Raw genomic sequence first — 25337 nt, 5'->3', positions numbered from 1 at the left:
CACTCACTGAACAGCTGTGAACCTGAGAACACCGGTCCCCAAGTGGTGCAAGCACGTGGATTCAGAGGAGCTCTACACTCTGTCCTGGAAAGGAGAGAGAGAACTACGTAACCAGACACCCGGAGAAGAGAGATCATGGGGAGACAAAGAAATAGCCCGCATATGAAAGAAAAGCAGGCATCACCTGAAAAGGAAGTAAACGAAATGGAGGCAAGCAACCTGTCAGAGAAAGAATTCAGAGAAATGGTCATAAGGTGGATGAAAAGAATGGAAGACAAATTCGACAATATGAGTAAGAACCAAGAAGAAATGAAGAAGAACCAAGAAGAAATGAAAAATGACATTGCTGCTGTAAAAAAACTCAATAGAAAGCATCAACAGTAGACTAGAAGAAGCAGAGGACCGCATAAGTGAGCTAGAAGACAAGGTAGGAAAAAATACCCAAGTAGAGTAGCTTCTAGAAAAAAAAAAATTAAAAAGCAGGAGAAGAGCCTAAGGGAACTTTGGGACAACACAAAACAAAACAACATCCGTTTAATAGGGGTTCCAGAAGGAGAGGAAACTGAGCAAGGAATAGAAAACCTGTTTGAAGAAATAATGACAGAAAACTTCACTGATACAGGGAAGAAAAACCCACACAAATCCAAGAAGCTCACAGAGTCCAAAGCAAAATGAACCCCAAAAGACCGATGCCAAGGCACATTATAATTAAATTGTCAAACAACAACGACAAAGTAAGAATCTTAAAAGCAGCAAGAGAGAGACAGAAAGTTGCCTACAAAGGATCCCCCAACAGATTAGCGATGATTTCTCAACAGAAACACATCAGGCCTGAAGGGAATGGAATGAAATATACAAAGTCATGCAAAGGAAGGGTCTGAATCCAAGAATACTGTACCCAGCAAGGCTATCAATCAAAATTGAAGGTGAAATCAGGAGCTTCACACACAAAAAAGGACTAAGGGAATTTATTACCACCAAACCAGCAATGCAAGAAATGCTAAAGGGTCTGCTGTAAAAAAAAGAAAGAAATAGGAAGCGAAGAAGGAACACAGGGGTAAAGAATAAAAATGGCAACAAACAAATACCTATCAATATAGCTTTAAATGTAAATAGATTAAATGCCCCAATCAAAAGACATAGGGTAACGGACTGGATAAGAAAACATTACCCATATATCTGCTGTCTACAAGAAACCCACCTCAGAAAAAAAGACGCACACAGACTGAGGGTGAAGGGATGGAAAAAGGTTTTTCAGGCCAATGGAAATGGAAAAAAAGCTGGGGTAGCAATACTTATATCTGACAAATTAGATATCAAAGTGAAGGACATAAAAAGAGATAAGGAAGACCACTTCATAATACTAAAGGGAGCAATCCAACAAGAAGAAATAACTCTGGTAAAAATATACCCACCCAATACAGGAGCACCCAAATACATAAAATACACTCCTGGAGGATATGAGGATATCAAGGGAGAGATTGACAGCAATACAATCATAGTAGGAGACTTTAATACCCCACTATCACCATTGGACAAATCCTCTAAACAAAAAATCAGCAAAGAAACATCAATCCTAAATGACTCACTAGACCAGATGGAATTAATTGACATCTTCAGAACATTTCATCCCAAAGCCACAGAATATACATTCTTCTCAAGTGCACAATGGTCATTTTCAAAGATAGACCATATATTGGGTCACAGGCAAAGTCTCTTCAAATTCAAGAAGATAGAAATCATATCAAGCATCTTCTCAGATCACAATGGCATAAAACTGGAAATCAACTACAATAATAACAATCCAAAAAATTCTAACACATGGAGACTAAATAGCATGCTATTAAGCAATGACTGGGTTACCAGAGAGATCAAAGAAGAAATAAAAAAAACATCATGGCAACAAACGACAATGAAAACACAACAATCCAAAATCTATGGTACACAGCGAAAGCAGTCTTGAGAGGGAAGTTCATAGCTCTACAAGCCTACTGCAAAAAAAACAAGAAACAATGGTAATAAATTACCTAACCCTACAACTCAAAGAGTTAGAAAGAAAGCAACAAGAAAGCCCGGTGTAAGCAGAAGGAAGGAAATAATAAAGATCAGAGTGGAGATAAACAACATAGAGACCAAAAAGACAATACAAAAGATCAACAAAACCAAGAGCTGGTTCTTTGAAAGGATAAACAAGATTGATGAACCTCTATCCAGGCTCACCAAGAATGAAAGAGAGAAGACCCAAATAAACAAAATCAGAAATGAAAGAGGTGAAATAACAACAGACCCCACCGAAATACAAAGGATTGTTAAAAAATACTATGAACAACTCTATTCCAACAAACTGGACAACCTGGAGGAAATGGACATATTCCTAGAAAAATATAACCTTCCAAAACTCAATCAGGATGAATCTAAACATCTCAATAGGCCAATAACTATGGAAGAAATTGAAGCAATCATCAAAAAGCTTCCGGCAAACAAAAGCCCGGGGCCAGACAGCTTCACAGGGGAGTTTTACCAAACATTCAAGGAAGAACTAAAACCTATCCTCCTCAGACTATTCCAAAAAATTCAAGAGGAAGGAACACTTCCAAGCTCCTTCTATGAAGCCAGCATCACCCTAATACCAAAACCAGATAAAGACAACACAATGAAAGAGAATTACAGGACAATATCCCTCATGAACATAGGTGCCAAAATCCTCAACAAAATTCTAGCAAAGCAGATCCAGCAGTACATCAGAAAGATCATATACCATGACCAAGAAGGATTTATCCCAGAGATGCAAGGATGGTACAATATCCGCAAATCAATAAAGGTGATACATCACATAAACAAACTGAGAGATAAAAACCAGAGTCATATCAATTGATGCAGAAAAAGCATTTGACAAAATCCAACACCCTTTCTTGATAAAAACTCTCAGCAATGTGGGAATAGAAGGATCATACCTCAACATAATAAAAGCCATATATGATAAACCCACAGCCAACATCATACTCAATGGGCATAAACTAAAACCATTTCCCCTAAGAACAGGAACAAGACAGGAATGCCCACTCTCCCCACTCCTGTTCACCACAGTACTGGAAGTATTAGCCATTGCAATTAGACAAGAAGAAGAAATAAAAGGCATCCAAATTGGAAAAGAAGAAGTAAAGCTGTCCTTATTTGCAGATGACATGATATTGTACATAAAAAAACCAAAAAAACTCCATCAAAAAACTATTAGACTTAATAAATGAATTTGGCAATGTAGCAGGATACAAAATTAACGCCAAGAAATCATATACACCAATAGTGAACTTACAGAAAGAGAGACTGAAAAAGCAATCCCATTTACCATCGCACCAAAAAAGTTAAGATACCTAGGAATAAACTTAACTAAGGAGGTAAAAGACTTATACGCGGAAAACTACGCGACACTGAAAAAAGAGCTAGAGGAAGACGTAAACAGATGGAAGAACATACCATGTTCAAGGATTGGTAGAATCAACATCATTAAAATGTCCATACTACCCAAAGCAATCTATAGATTCAATGCACTCCCCATTAAAATACCAACAGCATATTTCACAGACCTAGAACGAACCTTCAAAAAATTCATCTGGAATAAAAAAAGACCCCGAATAGCCACAGCAATCCTGAGATAGAAGAACAAAGTAGGTGGGATCTCAATACCAGATTTCAAACTGTATTACAAAGCCACTATTCTCAAAACAGCCTGGTACTTTCACAAGAACAGACATATAGACCAATGAAATAGAATAGAGAACCCAGATATCAACCCAAACCACTATGCTCAATTAATATTTGACAAAGGAGGCATGAACATACAATGGAGTCAAGACAGTCTCTTCAATAAATGGTGTTGGGAAAATTGGACAGATACATGCAAAAAAATGAAACTAGACCACCAACTTACACCATACACAAAAATAAACTCAAAATGGATAAAGGACTTAAACATAAGACGGGAAACCATAAAAATACTAGAGGAATCCACAGACAGGGAAATCTCAGACATATGCTGAAGCAATTTCTTCACTGATACCGCTCCTAGGGCAATGGAAACTAAAGAGAAAATAAACAAATGGGACTACATCAAAACAAAAAGCTTTTGCACAGCAAAAGAAACCATCAACAAAACAATAAGAAAGCCCACTGTAAGGGAGAACATATTTGCAAATGTTATCACTGATAAAGGTTTAATCTCCAACATCTACAGGGAACTTATACAACTTAATAAAAGGAAGGTAAATGATCCAATAAAAAAATGGGCAACGGACCTAAATAGAATCTTTTCTAAAGAAGACAGAAGGAAGGCCAAGAGATATATGAAAACACTAGAGGACCGGTGCACGAAATTCGTGCACGGGGGGGGGGGGGGGGCGTGTGATGTCCCTCAGCCCAGCCTGCACCCTCTCCAATCTGGGACCCCTTGAGGGATGTCCAACTGCCCGTTTAGGCCCGATCCCACCAGGATTGGGCCTAAACAGGCAGTCGGACATCCCTCTCACAATCCAGAACTGCTGGCTCCCAACTGCTCGCCTGCCTGCCTTCCTGATTGCCCCTAACCGCTTCTGCCTGCCAACCTGGTCACCCCCTAACCACTCCCCTGCCAGCCTTATTGATGCCTAACTGCTCCCCTGCCAGCCTGTTTTCTCCTAACTGTCCTTCCCTGCAGGCCTGGTCACCACAACTTCCCTCCTCTGCCAGCCTGGTCACCCCCAACTGCCCTCCCCTGCAGGCTTGATTGCCCCCAACACCCTCCCTTGCAGGCCTAGTCCCTCCCAACTGTCCTCCCCTGCAGGCCTGGTCACCCCTAACTGCCCTCCCCTGCAGGCCTGGTCCCCCTGCAACTGCTCTCCCCTGCAGGCCTGGGTCCCCCCCAACTGCCCTTTCCTGCAGGCCTGGTCACCGCCAACTGCCCTCCCCTGCAGGTTTGATCGCCCCCAACTGCCCTCCCTTGCAGGCCTAGTCCCTCCCAACTGCCCTCCCCTGCTGGCCTGATCGCCCACAACTGCCCTCCCTTGAAGGCCTGGTTCCTCCCAACTGCCCTCCCCTGCTCGCCATCTTGTGTCCACATGGGGGCAGCCATCTTTGACCACATGGGGCCAGCCATCTTGCATGTTGGAGTAATGGTCAATCTGGATATTACTCTTTTATTAGATAGGATAGAGGCCTGGTGCGTGGGTGGGGGCCAGTTGGTTTGCCCTGAAGGGTGTCCTGGATCAGGGTGGGGGTTCCCTTGGGGCGTGGGGCAGCCTGGGTGGGGGCCTGTGGTGGTTTGCAGGCCAGCCATGCCCCGGGCGACCCAAGCGGAGGCCCTGGGATCTGGGATTTATTTATCTTCTACAATTGAAACTTTGTAGCCTTAAGCGGAGGCCAAGGCAGGCCAGGGCTGCAAAAGCTTGGCTTCTTCCATCGCCGGGGGCAACCCTAGCCTCCTGCTCTCCCCAGCTCCGTGGCTGCCACCATTTTTGTTGGAATTTATTTATCTTCTATAATTGAAACTTTGTAGCCTGGAGTGCAGGCCTGGGCCAGCCAGGGTGTGCAGAAAGCTTGGCTTCCTCCATCGCCAGGGAAACACAAGCCTCCCTCCTGCTCTCTCCATGGCCGCAGCCATCTTGGTTGGGTTAATTTGCATACTCGCTCCTGATTGGCTGGTGGGCGTGGCTTGTGGGTGTAGGGGAATGGTGGCTAATTTGCATATTACTCTTTTATTAGATAGGATGCTCAAAGTCACTAATTATCTGAGAGATGCAAATCAAAACAACAATGCAGTACCATCTCACACCTGTCAGAATGGCAACCATCAACAAATCAACAAACGACAAGTGCTGGCGAGGATGCGGAGAAAAAGGAACCCTTGTGCACTGCTGGTGGGAATGCAGACTGGTGCAGCCACTGTGGAAAACAGTATGGAGTTTCCTCAAAAAACTAAAAATGGAACTCCCATTTGACCTAGTAATCCCACTTCTAGGAATATATCCCAAGAAACTAGAAACACCAATCAGAAAGGATATATGCACCCCTATGTTCATAGCAGCACAATTCACCATAGCTAAGATTTGGAAACAGCCTAAATGCCCATTAGCAGATGAGTGGATTAGAAAACTATGGTACATCTACTCAATGGAATACTATGCTGCTATAAAAAAGAAGGAATTCTTACCATTTGCAGCAGCATGGATGGATCTGGAGAGCATCATGTTAAGTGAAATAAGCTAGGCAATGAAAGAAAAATACCACATGATCTCACTCATTTATGGAAAATAAAGAACATTATAACCTGATGAACAAAAAGATAGATACAGAGGCAGTAAAGCACCGAACAGACTGTCAAATTACAGTGGGAAGGCTGGGGAGCATTGGGAGGGGGGGGAAATAGATCAACCAAAGGACTTGTATGCATGCATATAAGCACAACCAATGGACACAAGACACGGGGGTGGGGGTGAGGGCATGTGACAGGGGGTAGGGAAGGCTGGGGGAAGGTCAATGGGAAAAGAAAAGGAGATATATGTACTACTATATGTAATACTTTAAACAATAAAATATATATATATATAAATTTTTAAAAATTAAATAGAAGGGTTAGAAAATAAAATCATTTCAGAAAATAGGAGAGAGAGAGAGAGAGAGAGCACTCCAGAGTGAGCAGAGAATGGGGAAAAGATGAAAAATACAAAATATCAGAAAATCAGTTCTGGAACATGTTTATTTCTGAGTGCCAAGAAGAGAAAAAAGTCAAAATGAAAATTATAATTCAGGAAAACTAGTGGAAATGGAGGACATCCATGTATAACTCACCAAGTGACAAACACCATTAATTTAAAAAGTCCTGACTATTGGGAATAATATGAAAATCCTTTAAATCTTCAGAAAAGAGAGTTTTAAAAATCGCATATAAATGAACACAAATGAGAATGGCCTTAAATATCTCATTAATGATCTTAGATGGTAAAGATAAAAGATCAGAAGTCTTAAAAAATTTTAAAAACAATGACTTTTAACTTATCATTTTACACCTGGTCAAGCTTTCGAGTAGACTAAGAGCTTTTGCAGACACACAATGCAGGACTTTGGATGCCCTGAAGTGCTGGTCAACTTCAGACTGCAGAGCTATTCTATACAGTGATTTTTTTTTCCCCACACAGTGGTGTGGAGTTTTTTTTTTTTTTAAATGATTTTAGAGAGAGAGAGAAATATTGATTTGTTGTTGTACTTATTCATGTATTCATTGGTTGATTCTTATATATGCCCTGACTGGGGCTCAAACTCACAACCTTGGCATATCCAGATGATGCTCTAACCAACTGAGGTACCTGGCTAGGGCCCATACAGTAATTTTTAAAACTTTCAGTTGGTTGTTGTCAATATTTAAATTTTGGGATGTTTCTAAAAACAAACAAACACTGAATTTCCTGTTTCTTTTGAAAACTCAGAAAATCTTGCCACACTGGCCCTGCACTCCTGCTTAGAATATGCTGAGGGTGAGTAGTGGCCACCTCTGTAAGATGGGACTTCTGTTGCCCCACCAGTGGGGCTCAATGGTTGAGCGTCAACCTATGAACCAAGCAGTCATGGTTTGAGTAGGTTCGATTCCCAGTCAGGGCACATCCCCAAGTTGTGGGCTTGATACCCAATAGAGGGTATGCAGGAGGCAGTCAATCGATAATTCTCTCTCATTATTGATGTTTCTATCTCTCTCCCTCTCCCTTCTTTTCTAAAATCAATAAAAATATATTTAAAAAATAAAAAAAGATGGAGCTGTGTTCTTCATCTCTCATCATTAAACATCATTCATACCCTGGAGGCATCTGAGTTTATGATCTCTGCTTTTAACATTTCTACAAAATAAAGGAAGGAAGGAAAGAAGGAAGGAAGGGAGAGAGGAGGAGGGAGGGAGGGATGGAGAGAGGGAGGGAGAAGAAAGGAAGGAAGGGAGGAAGGAAGGAAAACCAAATTAACCTAGCATGTGGCAGACTTCATATCTTCCACGTGTCACCTGCTGGCCAGGAATCTCAATAGCTGAATTCTCATAGCTACACCATCTCCCACTCTGATCTTTTTTTTGTCCTCGGTCATGTTCTAATCTAAGGTTGACTGGGAAGAAAAGAGATAGGTATTCCTTTTTAATAAAGACTTTCAATTTTCCCTCTCAGAACTCAAAACAAGTGAGAGGCAGCAGTCAAGATTTTTTTTTTAAATAATTCCTTTGCCTCTGTGTCTGAAACTGCAAAGGTAAAAACGCAAGAGAGATCCATGCAAGTCTCAGTCTTTGCTGTGATGTGCCCCTTGGTGACCCACATGGAGGCAACACAGGGCTGTGGGTTCCCATTGTTAAAGTAAATGTGACCTTTCTTACACAAGAGGATTGTGGTTTTGATCAATTGAAAGGACCTTGTCGGCATCCAGGGATCAGCATAAAAGGTGAAAAGGTGAGCAATAAATATGCCAGTGTGTTAACACAATTAGTTTATAAAAAAGTCACGGAGGCCAATGGAACATCGGGGGTTTACAAAAGCAGCTGACACGTTCTGTGCTTTAGAGATGGATTTACGGGTAATTAACTGTCCAGAACCATTCTAACTCCTGTACATAGGAAAACATGAGCTGAGACAAAGAGTGATGGATTTCAGTGGGAAAATCCTGTATTGTGAAGTGGAAGAAAAAAAAGGACAGTATAAGGCAATTAATTATTTGAAAATGGAGTTCTCACAGCTTACATGTGGAATCAGTATTTTGTAAGAGACCAGGTTTTGTTGCTGCTGTTATTGTTCTTATTGCTGTTGTTTGTATTGTCCTAAAGTATCTTGTGGTAAGGTGATAGTTATATCTGCCATGGAAAGGTGGCTGGATCACAAAATTAAACAGACTTTTTAAGTTACTGGCATTGGAATCCAACAGGAAAAGGTATTAATCAATTCTCTTTGTTTAGAGATTATTACGCTATCATTATAAGAGAAAAAGAAGAAATGTTTGGCATTTATAGTAATTACTTTTTCCATAATGGAAATTTAGCGTTTCTTCTGGATTTTAGGGGCACTGAGAAATTCCCCTTAATAAGAACAGGACTATCATATTTTTTAAATGTGAATGATTTCTGTTCAAATTATTCTGTGTCCTGAAATAAATTTTTTCTGCCTGCAGTCCCATATGCATCCATTTCCCTAGCCTTGAAACACATTCAAACCAGGAGTGTGTATACCACTCATAAATATCAGTCCAATACCAAACATCCACATTCAGAGTAAGCCCTAAGCCTAGATAATAGCAACAGGATTAGGATTCATCATCTTTCTGGCTCTCTCTTGCCTCTAAAAATCTATTGCTCTGACTGTGGTTACCCACTTCCTCCCTCTAAAAGAGCTCCTAAGACAGGCGAAAATATAACCAAAGGAAAAGAAAGAGCTAAAGTCTAATAACAGAGAAAACATGGAAAATAGAAGACAGGGGGGATCCACCAAGAGGGAAAATGGTTGGAAGAAGTTTAAGTTGGTAGAGAGTATTTAAAATTAAAGATAAACAAATAGTCCTGGCCAGTTTGGCTCAGTGGATGGAGCGTCGGCCTGCAGTCTGAAGGGTCCCAGGTTTGATTCAGGTTAGGGGCACATGCCCAGGTTGCGTGCTTGGTCCCCAGTGGGGGGTGTGCAGGAGGCAGTCAATCGATAGTTCTCTCTCATCATTGATGTTTCTATCTCCCTCTCCTTCTCCAGTCCTCTCTGAAATCAATAAAAATATTTTAGAAAAAAAAAAGATAAACAAATATCTTGCTTTTTTGAAAGAGAAAATCTGGATCCTAGATTCTATCAAGTAGTTGATATTAAGCTCTAAAAAAAATAAACTGGTTTAAACATAGAGTGAATTAGCACTTAGAAAAGAAACTGGAGATAAATCAGAGCAAGTTTCACAGATTAACCTCTGGGGGAGGAGGGAGTTCTGATAGGATGTCTACATTGGTAGATCCAGGATAGATCATTGATGTAAGTTAGGGATTTCATAAAGTCATGTGACAAAGTCTTTCATTATGGCCTGGTAGGCAAAATAGAGAATCAAGGCAACATGATAGTACAGATAAGACTGACAACTTTATGACAGAGATTGTCACTGATTTGTTCACTCCTATATCTTCTTTATGCATCACAGAGCCTGACCCAGAGTCATTTGTTTTGGGTTAGTAAAGTTAAGTGCATTCACTGATGATTGAAGAGCACTAGCCAAAGTGCATTGTTTTCTGGATCTTTGTCAACAGATTTTATCCTATTTGCTTCCATACTCCAGGGCATTAGAAAGTACCTGGCATATAGTAGGCACTTAATAAAGTGGATAAATTAATGAATAAACCTATAGATCTTTTATGACGTTCTTCCCAAGTTCTTTTCTTAGTCTTAACCTAGTCAATGTTTTAATCAAAGACTTGCCTGAAGATATATTAAAAGAAGGAATTATTAGTTATTACAATTGTACACATTAAAACAATGAGTAGATGAAAAACGAATCAAAAGGATCATAGTCAATACCAATATGACACAATTTAATGTCACTAAATGTATATTCAAAAAAAGCACAAATGAAGAATAGGAGTGTTCCCAGCATGAAATAATCTACTTTTTTAAAGGATATGACAGTCTCCATCATCTACCTGAGCCACACAACTATAATACTTAAATAGAATGCATAGAGCACCTGTGTGAGAACACTAAAAAATAAATAATGGCAGAAAGATTTGGAAAGAAGACCAGAATTGGAAATATCACTAACCAGTATTGATTTTCTTTGTTATTCCTTCTATCTCTGGCCTGGACTCAAGGCAGCCTGAAACTCAGGAGTAGGCATCTAGGGACAGACAGAGTACTCCAGGAGAAGCTTTCTAGTTTTTGTTTTTTGTGATATATATATATATAATTTCAGAGAGGGAGAGAGAGATAGAAACATCAATGATGAGAGAGAATCATTGATTGGCTGCCTTCTGCATGCCCCACACTGGGAATCTAGCCCACAACCAGGGCATGTGCCCTGATCAGAAATTGAATCGTGACCTCCTGGTTCATAGGTCGACACTCAACCACTAAGCCACGCCGGCCAGGTGAAGCTTTCTAGTTTTGACTCAAGGAGTGGGAAAGGAGATTCCTGAAACTCAGCAAGAGGAGAAATTCACCATGTTTCTCTGTTCACTGCTCTATCATGCCCCAGAACTCAGACAATCCCATGGCCACAGTGGCAGCAATGACAGTGGTGGCAGCAAGGCTACAGGTGCCTAAAATTCTGATGTACCAAAGCTTCTTCTCCTATCAGAGGAGGTGTGGTCCCCAAAGGTAGTGCAAACTCCTGTTGTTGTTTTTCTCCCTCTCTTCTCCCACCACTTGACCCTGGACACACACACAATCATAGAAAGTGTGAGGCAGACCCAGATAACCAAAAGCCCTAGAGGACCAAAAAGGGGAGCCCAAGGAAATCGGTAAATTCTGGGGATAGCATAGAGAGGGAGGAGCTGGGAAAAGCAACCCAATAGAGTAGTTTATAGACTCCTGAATTCATCCCTGGGTGGCACATGCATGGACCTGACCCTCAATGGTATACCAAAAAGATTTGACAACTGAAATGTGGATAGGTTCAGCTCCTCAGCTGGCCATTGATTAGCACAGACACAGACAGATCCAATTAGCACTACAGTTTAACAGGTAAACTGACATTGGAGCACAACCCACAGTGGGCTGGTAAGAAATTACAGCCTGCACCAAACTGGGTACTCGAAGTTCATGATATGTTGTCTACTTGTTCTATTGATTACTGAGAAGAGGGGAGAACCCTCCAACAATAGTTATGGATTTGTCTGTGATCCTACCAGTTTTACCATTGTTTGCTTCATGTATTTTAAAACTTTGTTAGGCATTACCCATTTACTATTGTTACATTTTCTGGGTGAAGGGACCCTCTTCTTTTTAAAAACATATTTTTATTGAGTTCAGAGAGGGAGAGAGAGATAGAGACACCAAGGATGATAGAAAATCATTGATCGGCTGCTTCCTGCACATCCCTTAGTAGGGATCAAGCCCACAACCCAGGCATGTGCCCTGACCTCCTGGTTTATAGGTTGATGCTCAACCACTGAACCACTCTGGCTGGGCTAGACCGTTTTCCTTTATGTAATGTCTTCCCTCTCTGTCAGAATGGATGAAAAACAAGACCCAACTATAGTCTGTCTACAGAACACTCACTTCAAATATAAGCAATAGATAGGTTAAAAGTAAAAGCATGGAAAAAGATAAACCATTGAAATACTAATTTAAAAAAGAAAGGGTTGCCCTGCCAGTGTGGCTCAGTGATTGAGCTTTGACCTATGAACCAGTCTGTCACGGTCCGGTCAGGGCACATGTCCAAGTTGCAGGCTTGATCCCCAGTAGGGGGCGTGCAGGAGGCAGCTGATCAATGATTCTCTCTCATCATTGATGTTTTGTGTTTTTTTAATATATTTTATTGATTTTTTTACAGAGAGGAAGGGAGAGGGATAGAGACTTAGAAACATAGATGAGAGAGAAACATCGATCAGCCGCCTCCTGCACACCCCCTACTGGGGATGTGCCCACAACCAAGGTACATGCCCCTGATTGGAATCGAACCTGGGACCCTTCAGTCCACAGGCTGATGCTCTATCCACTGAGCCAAACCGGTTTCAGCTCATCATTGATGTTTCTATCTGTCTTTCCCTCTCCCTTCCTCTGTCTAAAAAATTAATAAATTAAAAAAGAAAAAAAAAACGGAGAAAGAGTAAACTGAAAGCACACAAAAGGAGAGAATTAATAAAAATAAAAGCAAATATCAATGATATTAAAACTAATTAAACCGAAAAAAGAGAGGAGGAGAGGTTGAGGCACTCACTAGAGGAAATAAAACCAAAAACTAGTTCTTTGAAAAGATTAATAAAATTGAAAACCCACTAGCAAGATCAATAAAAAGAAAAGGGGAAAAGACACACAATTACCAATATCCTTTTGGATCTGCCCTGGGTTCTGCCTGCACAAACCCTCATCTCTGTAACTTCCTGGAGAACCACTTCCTGAATGAGGAGGTGAAACTCATCAAGAAGATGGACAACCACCTAACTCACCTCTGCAGGCTGCCTGGCCCCCAGTCTGGGCTGGACAAGTATCTCTTCGAAAGGTTCACCCTCAAGCAGAACTAGGAGCTTTTGGAGCCTAGAGGTCTTTCAGGGGCCCCTCTGCATTCCCCTGGTGTCTGGCTTTTGCCTGGGCCTCTCCCTGAAACCACTAGCCACTCTTTTAACCACCATGAAACCCACTTCCATGCATTGAACTAAATGAAACAATAAAGCTTTTTGCAGAAAAAGAAAAAGAAGAAAAGAACTAGAATAGCCACAACAACTTTGAAAAAGAAGTATTAAGTTGGAGGGATCATACCAGTCTATTTTAAGATTTACTACAAAGTTACAATAATCCAGAGAGAGTATTATTGGCAAAGGAAAAGAACAAAATAGAGTCCAAAAATAAAAATCACACATATATTGACTTTGACAAAGATGCAAAAGAATTTCCTGGGAGAAAGAATAGTTGGTTTTTTGTAGTTTTATGTGTGTTTGTTTTTTTCAACAAATGATGTTGGAACAACTGGGCATCCATATGCAAAACAAAAAACAAAAACCCTCCAACCCATATGTTGAACCATGTTACAAGATTAACTCGAAATGGGTTGTAGATCTAAATGTAAAGCATAAAACTAAACAATGCCCCCAAAAATATATATATATAAAGAGATTTGTGGTCTGAGGTTAGGCACACTTCTTGGACATGACACTGAAAACTCAATCTATAAAAGAAAAAGTTGATTAGACTTCATACAATTAAAATACTGTAGATGTCTAGTGTCCTGTTTGAGACATTGATAAAAATTAACACTAGAGGCCAAAACCGGTTTGGCTCAGTGGATAGAGCGTCGGCCTGCGGACTGAAAGGTCCCAGGTTCGAGTCCGGTCAAGGGCACGTAACTTGGTTGCGGGCACATCCCCAGTGGGGGGTGTGCAGGAGGCAGCTGATCAATGTTTCTCTCTCATCGATGTTTCTAGCTCTCTATCCCTCTTCCTTCCTCTCTGTAAAAAATCAATAAAATATATTTTAAAAAAAAATTAACACTAGAGGAAGGAGACCGGGCTAGTTAGGGGATGGTGAAAAGAATTGAGTTATTTAGCCTGGAGAAGAGAGGAATAACGTGGTAACTTTCTTACTGTATACAAAAATTTGGCCAATAGTTTATTAAGTCTTATCTGTATTACTCCTGAGGAAAGAATTGGGTTCCCTGGAAAGTAGTCGCAAAAAGGCAGACCTTAAATAGTTATAAAGAAGAGTGTTATGATCATTCAAACTGGAAATAAATAAAATAACCTGCCTCGATAAGCAGTGAGTTTCCCATCACTGGAAATTATTAAAAAAATTCAAGCAGATGTTAAAAACCCATCTATCAAGGTTATTGTCAAAGGGATTACTTCACTGAGTAGGAGATTGATCTCTTTAACCTCTAAGGTCTCTTCCAACGCCACCTCCTGTATTCTAAATTATAAAGGATGTTGTAAATCACACTCACCTTATGTGTGTCTTCAACTCCCTGCAACTCATTAGGTTGTATATTACACATAAAACCCTTCAAAATCCTCAAGGACTCCTCCTAACATTAACTGTCCCAAAACAGCATTCTAGGCTGTTTTGAAGATTTCCAACCAGCAACAGGGGAGATGTGCAGAACATGTGAAAAAATTGAAATTGTGCAGAGAATAGATAAATAAGTTCTAACAAGAATGTATATGGAACTTTTGACTCTGATCTATGTGGTATGAGTTAGTATATCATCTTTAAAAAAATAGACTAATATGAAGTTTGAGACATATTTTGACTTTCCTGATTTGGTCTTTGCTCTAGTCTAGACAAGGTAACTGGGAAGTTCCATGTCTTAAAAATTATCAAAAGCAAAAAGAAATACACCTATGCATTCCTATCCTTTTCAATTCTCTGACTCTTTCTTCTTATATTTTATTCTCTAGTTTTCTAAAGTCTTGCTACAAAAGAGGAACAATAGTGCCTAGTTAAGGTTATAGTGGGCAGGATCAGGGCAGGCAGCAACTTAGCAGTCATCAAGCAGACAAGGATTGGGACAAGGAGCAGGCTATGGAGATTAATTCTGTCTGGCAGGATGTGAATTAAAGCAACTGATCAGTGTTGATATGGGCAAGATTTAAAGCAGTAGATCAGGGCCCTGGCCGGGTAGCTTAGTAGTTGGTTAAAGCATTGTCTCAATATGCCAAGGTTGCAGGTTACATCCCTGTCAGGGCACATACAAGAACCAACCAATGAGTGCATAAATAAGTGGAACAACAAATCGATGTTTCTCTCTCCTTTCCTCTCTCTCTCTCTCTCTCTCTCTCTCTCTCTCTCTCTCTTTCTCTCTCTCAAAAATCAATAAATAAAACTTTTTAAAATAACAATAATAAAAAAAAGCAGTAGGTCAGGCATGGATTGGACAGGACTTCAATCAGAGGTCATGTGACATCCCAATGAATCTAAAAGAGCCAAGCTGCAATACCAAAAGCCACGGCTGTAATGATGCCTTTCCACATCAGTCCACAGGCCTCGTCCCCTTGGTGGAACTCTGGTTCCATGTTATTTACATCAGCTGCAACTCTACTCTTTTCTGAGTTCTCATGAAGGTATAATAATTCCCTTTACAAGTCCATTAGAAAGAAAAAGTCTGTTTAGCAAACAAAAACAATCGATGGTATTAGAAGTCGTCACTCATTGGTGCAGGTAGTCGCTGGAAGGAAGGGGGTTTCTGGGGTGCGGGTAATACTTCTTGAACTGGGTACATTCAGATTGAAAATTCTAGTTGTATACTTATAATTTGCACATTTTTCTATATTTATGTTATATTTCAATAAAAATGTTCTAAATATATGGCAAAAGCCCCAGCCAACAGCTTCTCAGAGCCATTCTGGCTAGCGGGCAGCCAGCAGGGCAATCACTAAGCCTCAGCCATGGACTCTCAGCCCTCTTTCTTTCCTAATGTATGTGCCTGCTCACTCACTCACTCACTCTCACTTATCCATGTGCACACACCCAAACACAAACAAGATCTGTTCAGAGGCAGGAGAGGCTAAAAAGCACACTCCAGAGGAGTGTATCCGCCTTCTCTTTCTAAGCCGGACCCAGATATGGCTACAGAGCTTGGCTGATGTCATCTTATGGACCAGAATTTAACATTCTACACTTCAGTGTTGGAAAGGGGGCCCTCCTTCTTGATAGAAATCAAGGCTCCCTGAGGTTGAAGAAATAGGATAACTTTAAACATCAGCCAACTAATGGTATCAAAATGAAAGAAATATATTAAAATGTTAGCAATTATTAATGGGATGAATTGGATATTTTTCTCTAATTTTTCTGTTTTCCATGGTGACTGTGTGTATCATTTTATAATTAAGAAAAATATAAATGCTATAAATAAAATTTGTTTGTATAATAAATTATCATTATTAAACTTATAAGCATATGTTTTCTCAGTGGATTCTCTACATTTTAAATTCAAATCCTTTATCAGACATGTGTTTTGCAGATATTTTCTCAGACTGTGGCTTGTCTTTTTATTCTCTTAACTGTCTCTTTTGCATAGCAGGAGTTTTTAACTTCAATAAAGTCCAACTTATCACTTTTTTTCTTTCATGGATAGCACTTTTGGTTGTATCTAAAAACTCATCACCATCACTCAGTACTTATAACAATTCTCTGATATCAGTATTTCCATTTCACAGATGAGGAAACTGAGACTCAAAGGTCAGCTAACTTGACTAAGCTCAGATGGGCAGAAGTAATGGATTTGGACTTACTGATATTCCAATGTTCTCTCCACTGTGCAATGTTGCAATGCTACCTAACTGTATTCATCTTGCCTTTTTGTTTTGTTTACCTTTCTTTCCTTTTTTCATTCAACTCATTTAAAATTGGTTTTTTTTATTGATTTTTTACAGAGAGGAAGGGAGAGGGATAGAGAGCCAGAAACATCGATGAGAGAGAAACATCGATCAGCTGCCTCCTGCACACCCCCTACTGGGGATGTGCCCACAACCAAGGTACATGCCCTTGACCGGAATCCAACCTGGGACCCTTCAGTCCGCAGGCCAATGCTCTATCCACTGAGCCAAACCGGTTAGGGCTTAAAGTTTTTTTAACCTAAGGTGAATGTGGTTTGCCAGAAGAAATGGCAACTTCCAGAGAAAAAGAGATTGATGAAGCTAGTCCAAAGTATATCATAGCGGCATTGTTAGAAACATATAGTTAGGTAGCAATGTCAAGTGTCATGGGAGCATGGAATCCATGTGAGCATATTATAAAAGCTAAGGGCCTGTTTACCTAAAGACACACACACACACACACACACACACACACACACACACACATTTTGCATACAATTTTAGGGGTTCGGATGCCATAGCTGCTCTATGACATTATTACATGCAAAATTAATTTAGTGCCTGGTGATGTGGGGGAAATATAAAATAATATAAAGAAATAATATCTATGAAAGTACTAGCATAGTTCCAGTGCATAGTAGGTACTCAGTAAATTCTTATTTAACCGGGTCTGATTAATGATTAATAGTACTTTTTGCCTTCAAATAGGGAATCCACACCCACCATTTAATATAGTCTAAGAATTTGCCACCAGATGTCACTATTGTTCTAGAGAAACGCTTACACAGACTCCACCCACTCCAACTTCACCCCACCCTCCATAGTACCCATATGCCAAGGTTGTGGGTTTGATCCCCGATCAGGGCATAAATAAGAATCAATCAATGAATGCATAAATAAGTGGACAACAAATAGATCTCTCTCTCTCTCTTCCTCTCTCTCTAAAATAAAAATTAAAAAATTAAACATTAAAAGGGGGGGGGCAAATGAAAGATAAAAATGAGTCACTGGCATATAACAATTCTGACATCCATCTGGGCTAATGTTGGATTTGACCCTGATGGATCAGAAAACACAGCTAGGCCCTGCCGCATGGCTCATTGGTTGAGCGGCAACCTATGAACCAGGAGGTCACAATTTGATTCCCGTAAGGGCATGTTCCCAGGTTGTGGGTTCAATCGCCCCTGTGGGGCAGCCAATCGGTGATTCTCTCTCATCACTGATGTTCCTATCTTTCTCTCCCTCTCCCTTCCTCTCTGAAATTGATGGAAATATTTAAAAAAAAAAAAAAAAGCTAGCAAGTGAGCAAGATAGGGGTAGAAACCTAGGGTGGGAAAATAGGCTCATGTTCCATTCTTTGGAATTCATGTAAACGGAATATGCATAATTAAATGTCTAAACTCAAAAAAAAAGGAAAAGAAAAAAATATTATGAATTGAGGGAAGGAAAGCACATTGATTTATTCAAAAAGTATTTATTGAGTGCCTGCATTAGGCAATGTTCAAAGATCAGGCCGGGTCCTCAGGATGCTCGCAGTAGCGTGGAGGAAGGATCAGGGACCCCTCAGTGGACATTTGAGCTGAGACTTAAGAGACAAAGGGCGGGCCATGCCGAGATCTGAGGAAACAGAGTTCCACACAGAAAAGGGGCACTCCAAAGGCTCTGAGCCCTGCCTGGCTGGAGGGTAGGCAAAAGGAGCGAAAGTGGCATGAGGTCCTAGGTTGGGCCGGCCAGATCCCAGAGGGGCCAGGAAGGGAATTTAGAGTTTTAAGTCTAAATTTTTTGGCAGTGTAGAGAAACCGGGGTGAGGAGGAATGCCTAAGCATGTGTGTTTGGAAGCCAGGACGGTCATTCAGAGGTCAGCACACGTTCCAGGGACCAGCGCGGCGAATCTGAGCCGCTGAACCCTGCCTGGAGCCTCCAATCCGCTTAATGACGCGACGGGGCCGGGGAAAGCGCGCGCCTACCTCAGCAAAGCTTGGACCTCGGGGCCTGCCGTAGACGTAGCGACAGAGGCGTCCCGTTGCCTTGGAGCCGGCGAGGCGCCGCTCAGCCTCCACCTCTGTGGAGAGGGCCCGCGCGGGCCTCGGTCACCATGTCGGTGCTGGACGCGCTTTGGGAGGACCGGGACGTCCGCTTCGACGTGTCCTCGCAGTGAGTCCCGGATATTCCACAGCGGCCAAGAGCCCCTAGAGGGCGCCGCGGCACGTTCCGGACCAGCGGGCGGAGCCTGCACCCCCACAGCTGCGGCCCGGGCGAGGGTGCCAGTGGGTTTAAGCCTGTATGGGCACCCCGGGAAACCCTAGATTGGCCGGACACTGCGGCGCTGCCGAGGCCGGCGTTACAGCCATACGCGTCTAAACTACAAGGTTTCGAGCCCAAGCGGTCCCTGGCCCGGGGACCTATGGGAGCTGAGCCCAAACCCCGCGGGGACCACGCAGGACCCGGGCGTCCAGTACACCCAAGCGAGCTTGGGGTGGCAGTTTCGTATGGTGGGAGGAAGTTCGTGTGGACGCAGGAAAGGGGGGGTTCTAAAACTAGGCCTAGAATAACGACACTCATTGTGAACCCTTAGATAAATGACTGCCGTTCAATGCTTGAGTCTTCTGTCAGTAAAATGAAGGAGGTGGGAGTAAGCATCCTCCAAAACTCTAACCACGCAAACTATTTAGTGGTAAGCCTCCGTTCAGGGGTCCTCAAACTTTTTACACAGGGGGCCAGTTCACTGTCCCTCAGACCGTTGGAGGGCCGGACTATAGTTTAAAAAAAAATAAAAAATGAACAAATTCCTATGAGCTCTGAGGCCCAGCACAAGTCGGCTGCTAAGCAGGCAGGCAGCGGCACCTGGCGGGCCATAGTTTGAGGGCCCCTGTAAGGAGCCCCTTTTGGAGTCTCTCAAACAGAAGTTTTTAAAAGATTTCATGCTTTAAAGAGAGAAGAGTTGAGAAGAGTTAGAAATCTCTTGCCCAAAAGTCCAGGAAAAATGCCCATTTGGATATTAAATGTTGGAAAACAGTAAAGCTAAGGTTCTTGGGTTAATGACGTGGGACTTATTAGCCACTTATGATTCCTTATCATGAACAGAACCTAATTACTAATAGGTGGAAAAGTGAAATGTTAACTTTCAAGACTTATTCGTGACTATATAATTCTAGCATGATCTTAGAACCTTTAAGGAGCCCTACCCGGTTTGGCTCACTGGATAGAGCATCCGCCTGTAGACTGAAGGGACCCAGGTTCGATCCTTGGTCAAGGGCACATGCCCAGGTTGCAGGCTCATCCCCACTAGGGGGCGTGCAGGAGGCAGCTGATCAATGATTCTCATTGATGTTTCTATCTCTCCTCCTCCCTTCCTCTCTGAAATCAATAAAAAAAATATTTTAAAAAGAACCTTTAAGGAGTTAAAAGGGAAGAGAATTTATGAAATTATAAACCATAGTTACATATTACACACATTCTATAATTTTTTCTGTTATTCTTGGGGGATTCTTGATCCAAGAAAACATCCATTTCATGAATAGTTTTAGTTATTAAACAGTTAACAGATGCTTGCTATGTTCTGGTTATTGTGCTAATAGCTAGAGATACAAAATAATAGGAAATTATTTATCTCCCTTCCCTACCCCCATTCTAGTGCAGGAGATATACATTGACAACTGTTTTTAAAAATGTGATAAATACTATCCAAAAAACATGAACAAAAAGTTGGGGAACTGTAGAAACAGAATAGTTGATTCTGCCTGGGAAAGGCCTCAAAAAATAAATAATATTTGAATTGAGCTCTGAAAAATGGTCAGAGCCTAGTCAAGGAAAACACGAGGAAAGTATTCCAGAAAGAAAAAGAAAAAAGGCAGAGTCTTAGAAATATAAACCTCATTGGCGAGAAGGCAATGTCTGGTAGGTAGAAGGTGGAGATAGGTACAAATAGAAAAATAGATTACAGATTGTGAAATGTTCAACTGGGGATTTTGGACTTCATTTTTCAGGCAGTCGGGTACCATGGAAGACTGGAGCAGGAAAGTGATATGACCATATCTGTGTTTTCAATAAGTAATTGAGTTGGTTCTATGGAGAATGTGTTAGAAGACTCTCCTACATATTCTGCTAGGTTTTGTTTTTTGTTGTTTTCTTTGATATACTGGAATGCGTTCTATCAGCAAACTATTCTTCATTACTTTCTTTTGTCTCCTGTTTCTAATTGTTTACAAAGTCATGATGATGCTTTGCTTTGCTTCCATACTTTTCTCTATTCAGAAACCTCTGGGGGTTCTCCACTGTCCACAGGTTAAGGCCCTTTCCTATCTGACTAGCATTTATGGTTCTCCAGTTCTCTGTAATCTAGTTCTTACTTCCTAACCCAACTATATTTCTCACTACCTCTCAATATAGACCTTCTTCTCCAGCCAGGCCAGTTTCTTCACATTCCCTTATCGTTTCTTATTCCTGTGCCTCTCTCCCTCTCTCCCAACTCTTTCTCCCCTTTCCTTCCCCTCCAAGTCCTACCTCTCCTTCTAGTTCTGGCTGCTCTACATGTGCTGGTCATTCCAGTCACACTTATCACTAGGTTCTTGAAGTTTTTGAATACCTTATTTTCAATGCATGAGCATTTGGTACTGTATCCTAATACTCTTGGCTATTTTATAGGTATACTAGAGGCCCAGTGCACGAAATTCCCACCCTCTCCAACTGGGACCCCTCGAGGGATGTCGGACTGCCTGTTTAGGCCTGATCCCAGTGGACCAGACCTCTGTCCTATCTAATAAGTGGGATCGGGCCTAAAGGGGCAGTCGGACATCCCTCTCACAATCCAGGACTGCTGGCTCGCAACTGCTCGCCTGCCTGCCTTCCTGATTGTCCCTAACCGCTTCTGCCTGCCCGCCTGATCACCCCCTAACCACTCCCCTGACAGCCTGATTGATGCCTAACTGCTCCCCTGCCAGCCTGTTTGCCCCTAACTGCCCTCCCCTGCAGGCCTGGTCACCCCTAACTGCCCTCTCCTGCTGGCCTGGTCACCCCTAACTGCCCTCCCCTGCAGGCCTGGTACCCCCTAACTGCCCTCCCCTGCAGGCCTGGGTCCTCCCCAACTGTTCTTCCCTGCAGGCCCGATCACCCCCAACTTCCCTCCTCTGCCAGCCTGGTCACCCCTAATTGCCCTCCCCTGCAGGCTTGATTGCCCCCAACTGCCCTCCCTTGCAGTCCTGGTCCCTCCCAACTTCCCTCCCCTGCTGGCCATCGTGTGGTGGCTATCTTGTGTCCACATGGGGGCAGGATCTTTGACCACGTGGGGGCAGCCATCTTGTGTGTTGGAGTGATGGTCAATCTGCATATTACTCTTTTATTAGATAGGATAGAGGTCTGGTGCACAGGTAGGGGCCAGCTGGTTTGTCCTGAAGGGTGTCCCGGATAAGAGTGGGGGTTCCCTTGGGGCGTGGGGCAGCCTGAGCAAGGGGCCTATGGTGGTTTGCAGGCCGGCCACGCCCCCCGGTGACCCAAGCGGAGGACCTGGTATCTGGGATTTATTTATCTTCTACAATTGAAACTTTGTAGCCTGGAGCGGAGCCAAGCCTTCTGCTTGCTCCGTGGCAGCAGCCATTTCTGTTGGGATTTATTTATCTTCTATAATTGAAACTTTGTAGCCTTAAGCGGAGGCCAAAGCAGGCCAGGGCTGCAAAAGCTTGGCTTCCTCCATTGCCAGGGGCAACCGTAGCCTCCTGCTCTCTCCAGCTCCGTGGCTGCCGCCATTTCTGTTTGGATTTATGTATCTTCTATAATTGAAACTTTGTAGCCTGGAGTGGAGGCCTGGGCCTGGCACGGGCAAGCAGAAAGCTTGGTTTCCTCCATTGCCAGGGAAACCCAAGCCTCCCTCCTGCTCTCTGTGGCCACAGCCATCTTGGTTGGGTAAATTTGCATACTCGCTCCTGATTGGCTGGTGGGCGTGGCTGGTGGGTATAGTGGAGGTACAGTTGATTTGCATATTACTCTTTTATTAGATAGGATGTCTTTTTTCTCCCTAACTAGATTCAAGTGGGTGTATTATAGCTTTAAAATTAAAGTATTTATATTTATTTTAGACAAATGAAAACAAGACCTGGAGAAGTCCTTATTGATTGTTTAGATTCAATTGAAGACACCAAAGGAAATAATGGGGATAGAGGTGAGTATATTATCTAATACATTTTATATTTCTGGTTTATATTAGATGGAGAATAAGATATGAAAAGCACTATATGTAATTCTGAGAGTGGGAGCGTTAAATCCACATAAGACTTTCCTCATACTGAAATGGAAGAAAGGATAGGTATTAAACCTATAGCCAGGGATACAGGTTCTTCGCTCAGAACTCTGGTCCTTCGGTAAGCCCTGATTCTGACATCAGCTTCATCCAATGTAGCTGTTAAAAGTCCAGGAGCTTTGTTTGCAAGTGTCATGGGATAGTTCTGACTTTTGGATCTGCCTCCCCCAAGAAAAGAATGAGGGTAGTAGAACATAAATAGGCCATAGCTATGCTTCATGGAGCTATGCTTCCTTTTAAGAAATCCAAGAGTAATGCACAATCCCCTAAGACTGACACCTAGAGATGGACATGTGGAGAGCAAATTCAGTGCTGTATTATGAAGTCTAGTTATAGGTTAAGTACAGAAAATACTGTGTGAGACGTCTGTGCATGTCGCTGAGGAGCAACAGAGCTGAACTCTCGAGTCCCTCCCAAAACAAATTTTCCCAAGCAACTGTATGGAGCCAATGACCAGTGGTCAGAGGTGTTAGATGCATCACTACTGTTCTTCAAGATAAAAAATAGGAAATAAGGAGTGGGCAGCTTAGTGTATCTAAAAAGATGTTTGTGGGGAGAGGAGGTTTAGTAGGGTGGGATATAACCCTCTTATTGAAGAGAAAAAGTGAGGAAAAGGAGCAGACCTCATTCAAGTAAGAAGGATCAGTAAATCCTAGAGCTAGAACAGTTACCATTACAGGCATAACATGATCACTGCAGCATTTGAGTGGCTGATTCCTCTCTGAGCCTTCTCTGTGAGGAGAACCTAGCATCATCACCAGCTACAGGTGGATCCTGTCAATAGCGAGAGCCCATCATTAAAGAAATGCTTAGATCACATTTCTGAAATGCTTCCTAGTATACGCCAAGACCAGGTGAGCATGAGGTATCAAGATCTAGTAGCAAACAAGAAGTCTTAGTGTGTGCCTTTGGGGATGGAATAATAATCTCTAGATGGTCAGATCTTGAAAGAACCTGAATTAACTTAAGGAAGCTGCCAATAGAAAGTTTTGGTCTCATACAGATTGGCAGGAGTTCTTATGTGACATTCCATCCACTAGTCAAAACAAAGACTAAGGGTACTCACTGAGTGCAGTACCCTATACTAACACTTTGAGGTAAGGAGGAAAAACATCTTCCTGGCCAGAAATCTTACTGTTAATAAAAATAACACACCTCAGAAACAATTGCTCAGAAAATGGAATTTTACAGGAGTGTACAGAGCTTCTGGCTAATAAGAAAGTGAAAAAAAGAAGGGGCCCTGGCCAGGTGGCTCAGTTGTTGGAGCATCATCCTGTACACCAAGAGGATGAGGGTTTGATACCAGGTCAGGACACATATCTAGGTTGCGGGTTTTATCCCTGGTTGGAGCGAGTACAGGAGGCAACCGATTAATGTTTATCACATCGATGTTTCTCTCTCTCTCCTCCTTCCTCTTCTGTAAAATCGATTTTTTTAAAAACATATCCTCGTGTGAGGATTTTTAAAAAGTGGAGAGGGGAGAAGAATCCTGTCTTCTAGCTATCTCTTTCCCCTCCTTTCCAGAAGTGTGAAAATAACCAATCTAAGTCACTCTCAAGTTCAGAAGCCCCATATTAAAACTATAAATATCCCAAAAGATTAGCACATTTAATCCACTTCAACTGTAAATACTCTGACATGGAATTATCAGATTAGCTTTGTGCACTGATGCTATATGAGAATGAAACAGCTATATTTCAGTGTTTGGAAGGTTAAGAGAAACAGGGAAAATTATATTTTGGTGTTTGGGAAGACAGGAAGAAAAGACTATGCTTGGAATACTGGGTTTGGATTTGTACGATGGGGTCCTTTAGCAGGACAAAGGCAACATAAGAATGCTGGAGACTTGTAGGAGATGTACCAAGAACAGAAAAATAGATAATCAGAGTTGGTCAATGGTTTTATAAGGCAAACTCTTTAACCACAAACAACCTTTCTTGCAAGCGCTACTGTCCTTTATTTGTCCCTCCAGACTCAGCACCTTCTCCACCCTTTCTCCTTTCTCCTGAGAAACTGTATAGACTACATCAAAGGCCTCCTTGTGCACTCTAGCTTCTGGTTGGAAAA

General features: G+C 42.0%; 1 protein-coding gene across 8 annotated transcripts in view; it reads left to right on the top strand.

The window, feature by feature from the left end:
- Positions 1 to 18649: 18649 nt before the first annotated feature.
- Positions 18650 to 25337, top strand: part of BBS5 (Bardet-Biedl syndrome 5) — a 34358-nt gene continuing 27670 nt past the window's right edge. For 5 of the 8 annotated variants that reach the window (XM_080669214.1, XM_080669209.1, XM_080669216.1 and 2 more), the window contains exons 1-2: positions 18996 to 19132; positions 23050 to 23132. In XM_080669214.1, coding sequence (XP_080525340.1) covers positions 19074 to 19132; positions 23050 to 23132 — 142 coding nt within the window. In that variant the 5' untranslated portion in view covers positions 18996 to 19073. Of the gene's footprint in view, positions 19348 to 23049; positions 23133 to 25337 lie in introns of all 8 variants that reach the window. The other 3 variants (XM_080669210.1, XM_080669212.1, XM_080669211.1) reach the window with 3 other exon arrangements.

Source organism: Plecotus auritus (genome assembly GCF_963455305.1).
Source record: "Plecotus auritus genome assembly, chromosome: 5".
In the NCBI taxonomy this organism is placed as follows: domain Eukaryota; kingdom Metazoa; phylum Chordata; class Mammalia; order Chiroptera; family Vespertilionidae; genus Plecotus; species Plecotus auritus.
The sequence above is the reverse complement of the archived record's forward strand: the minus strand, read 5'-3'. Positions and strand labels throughout refer to the sequence as shown.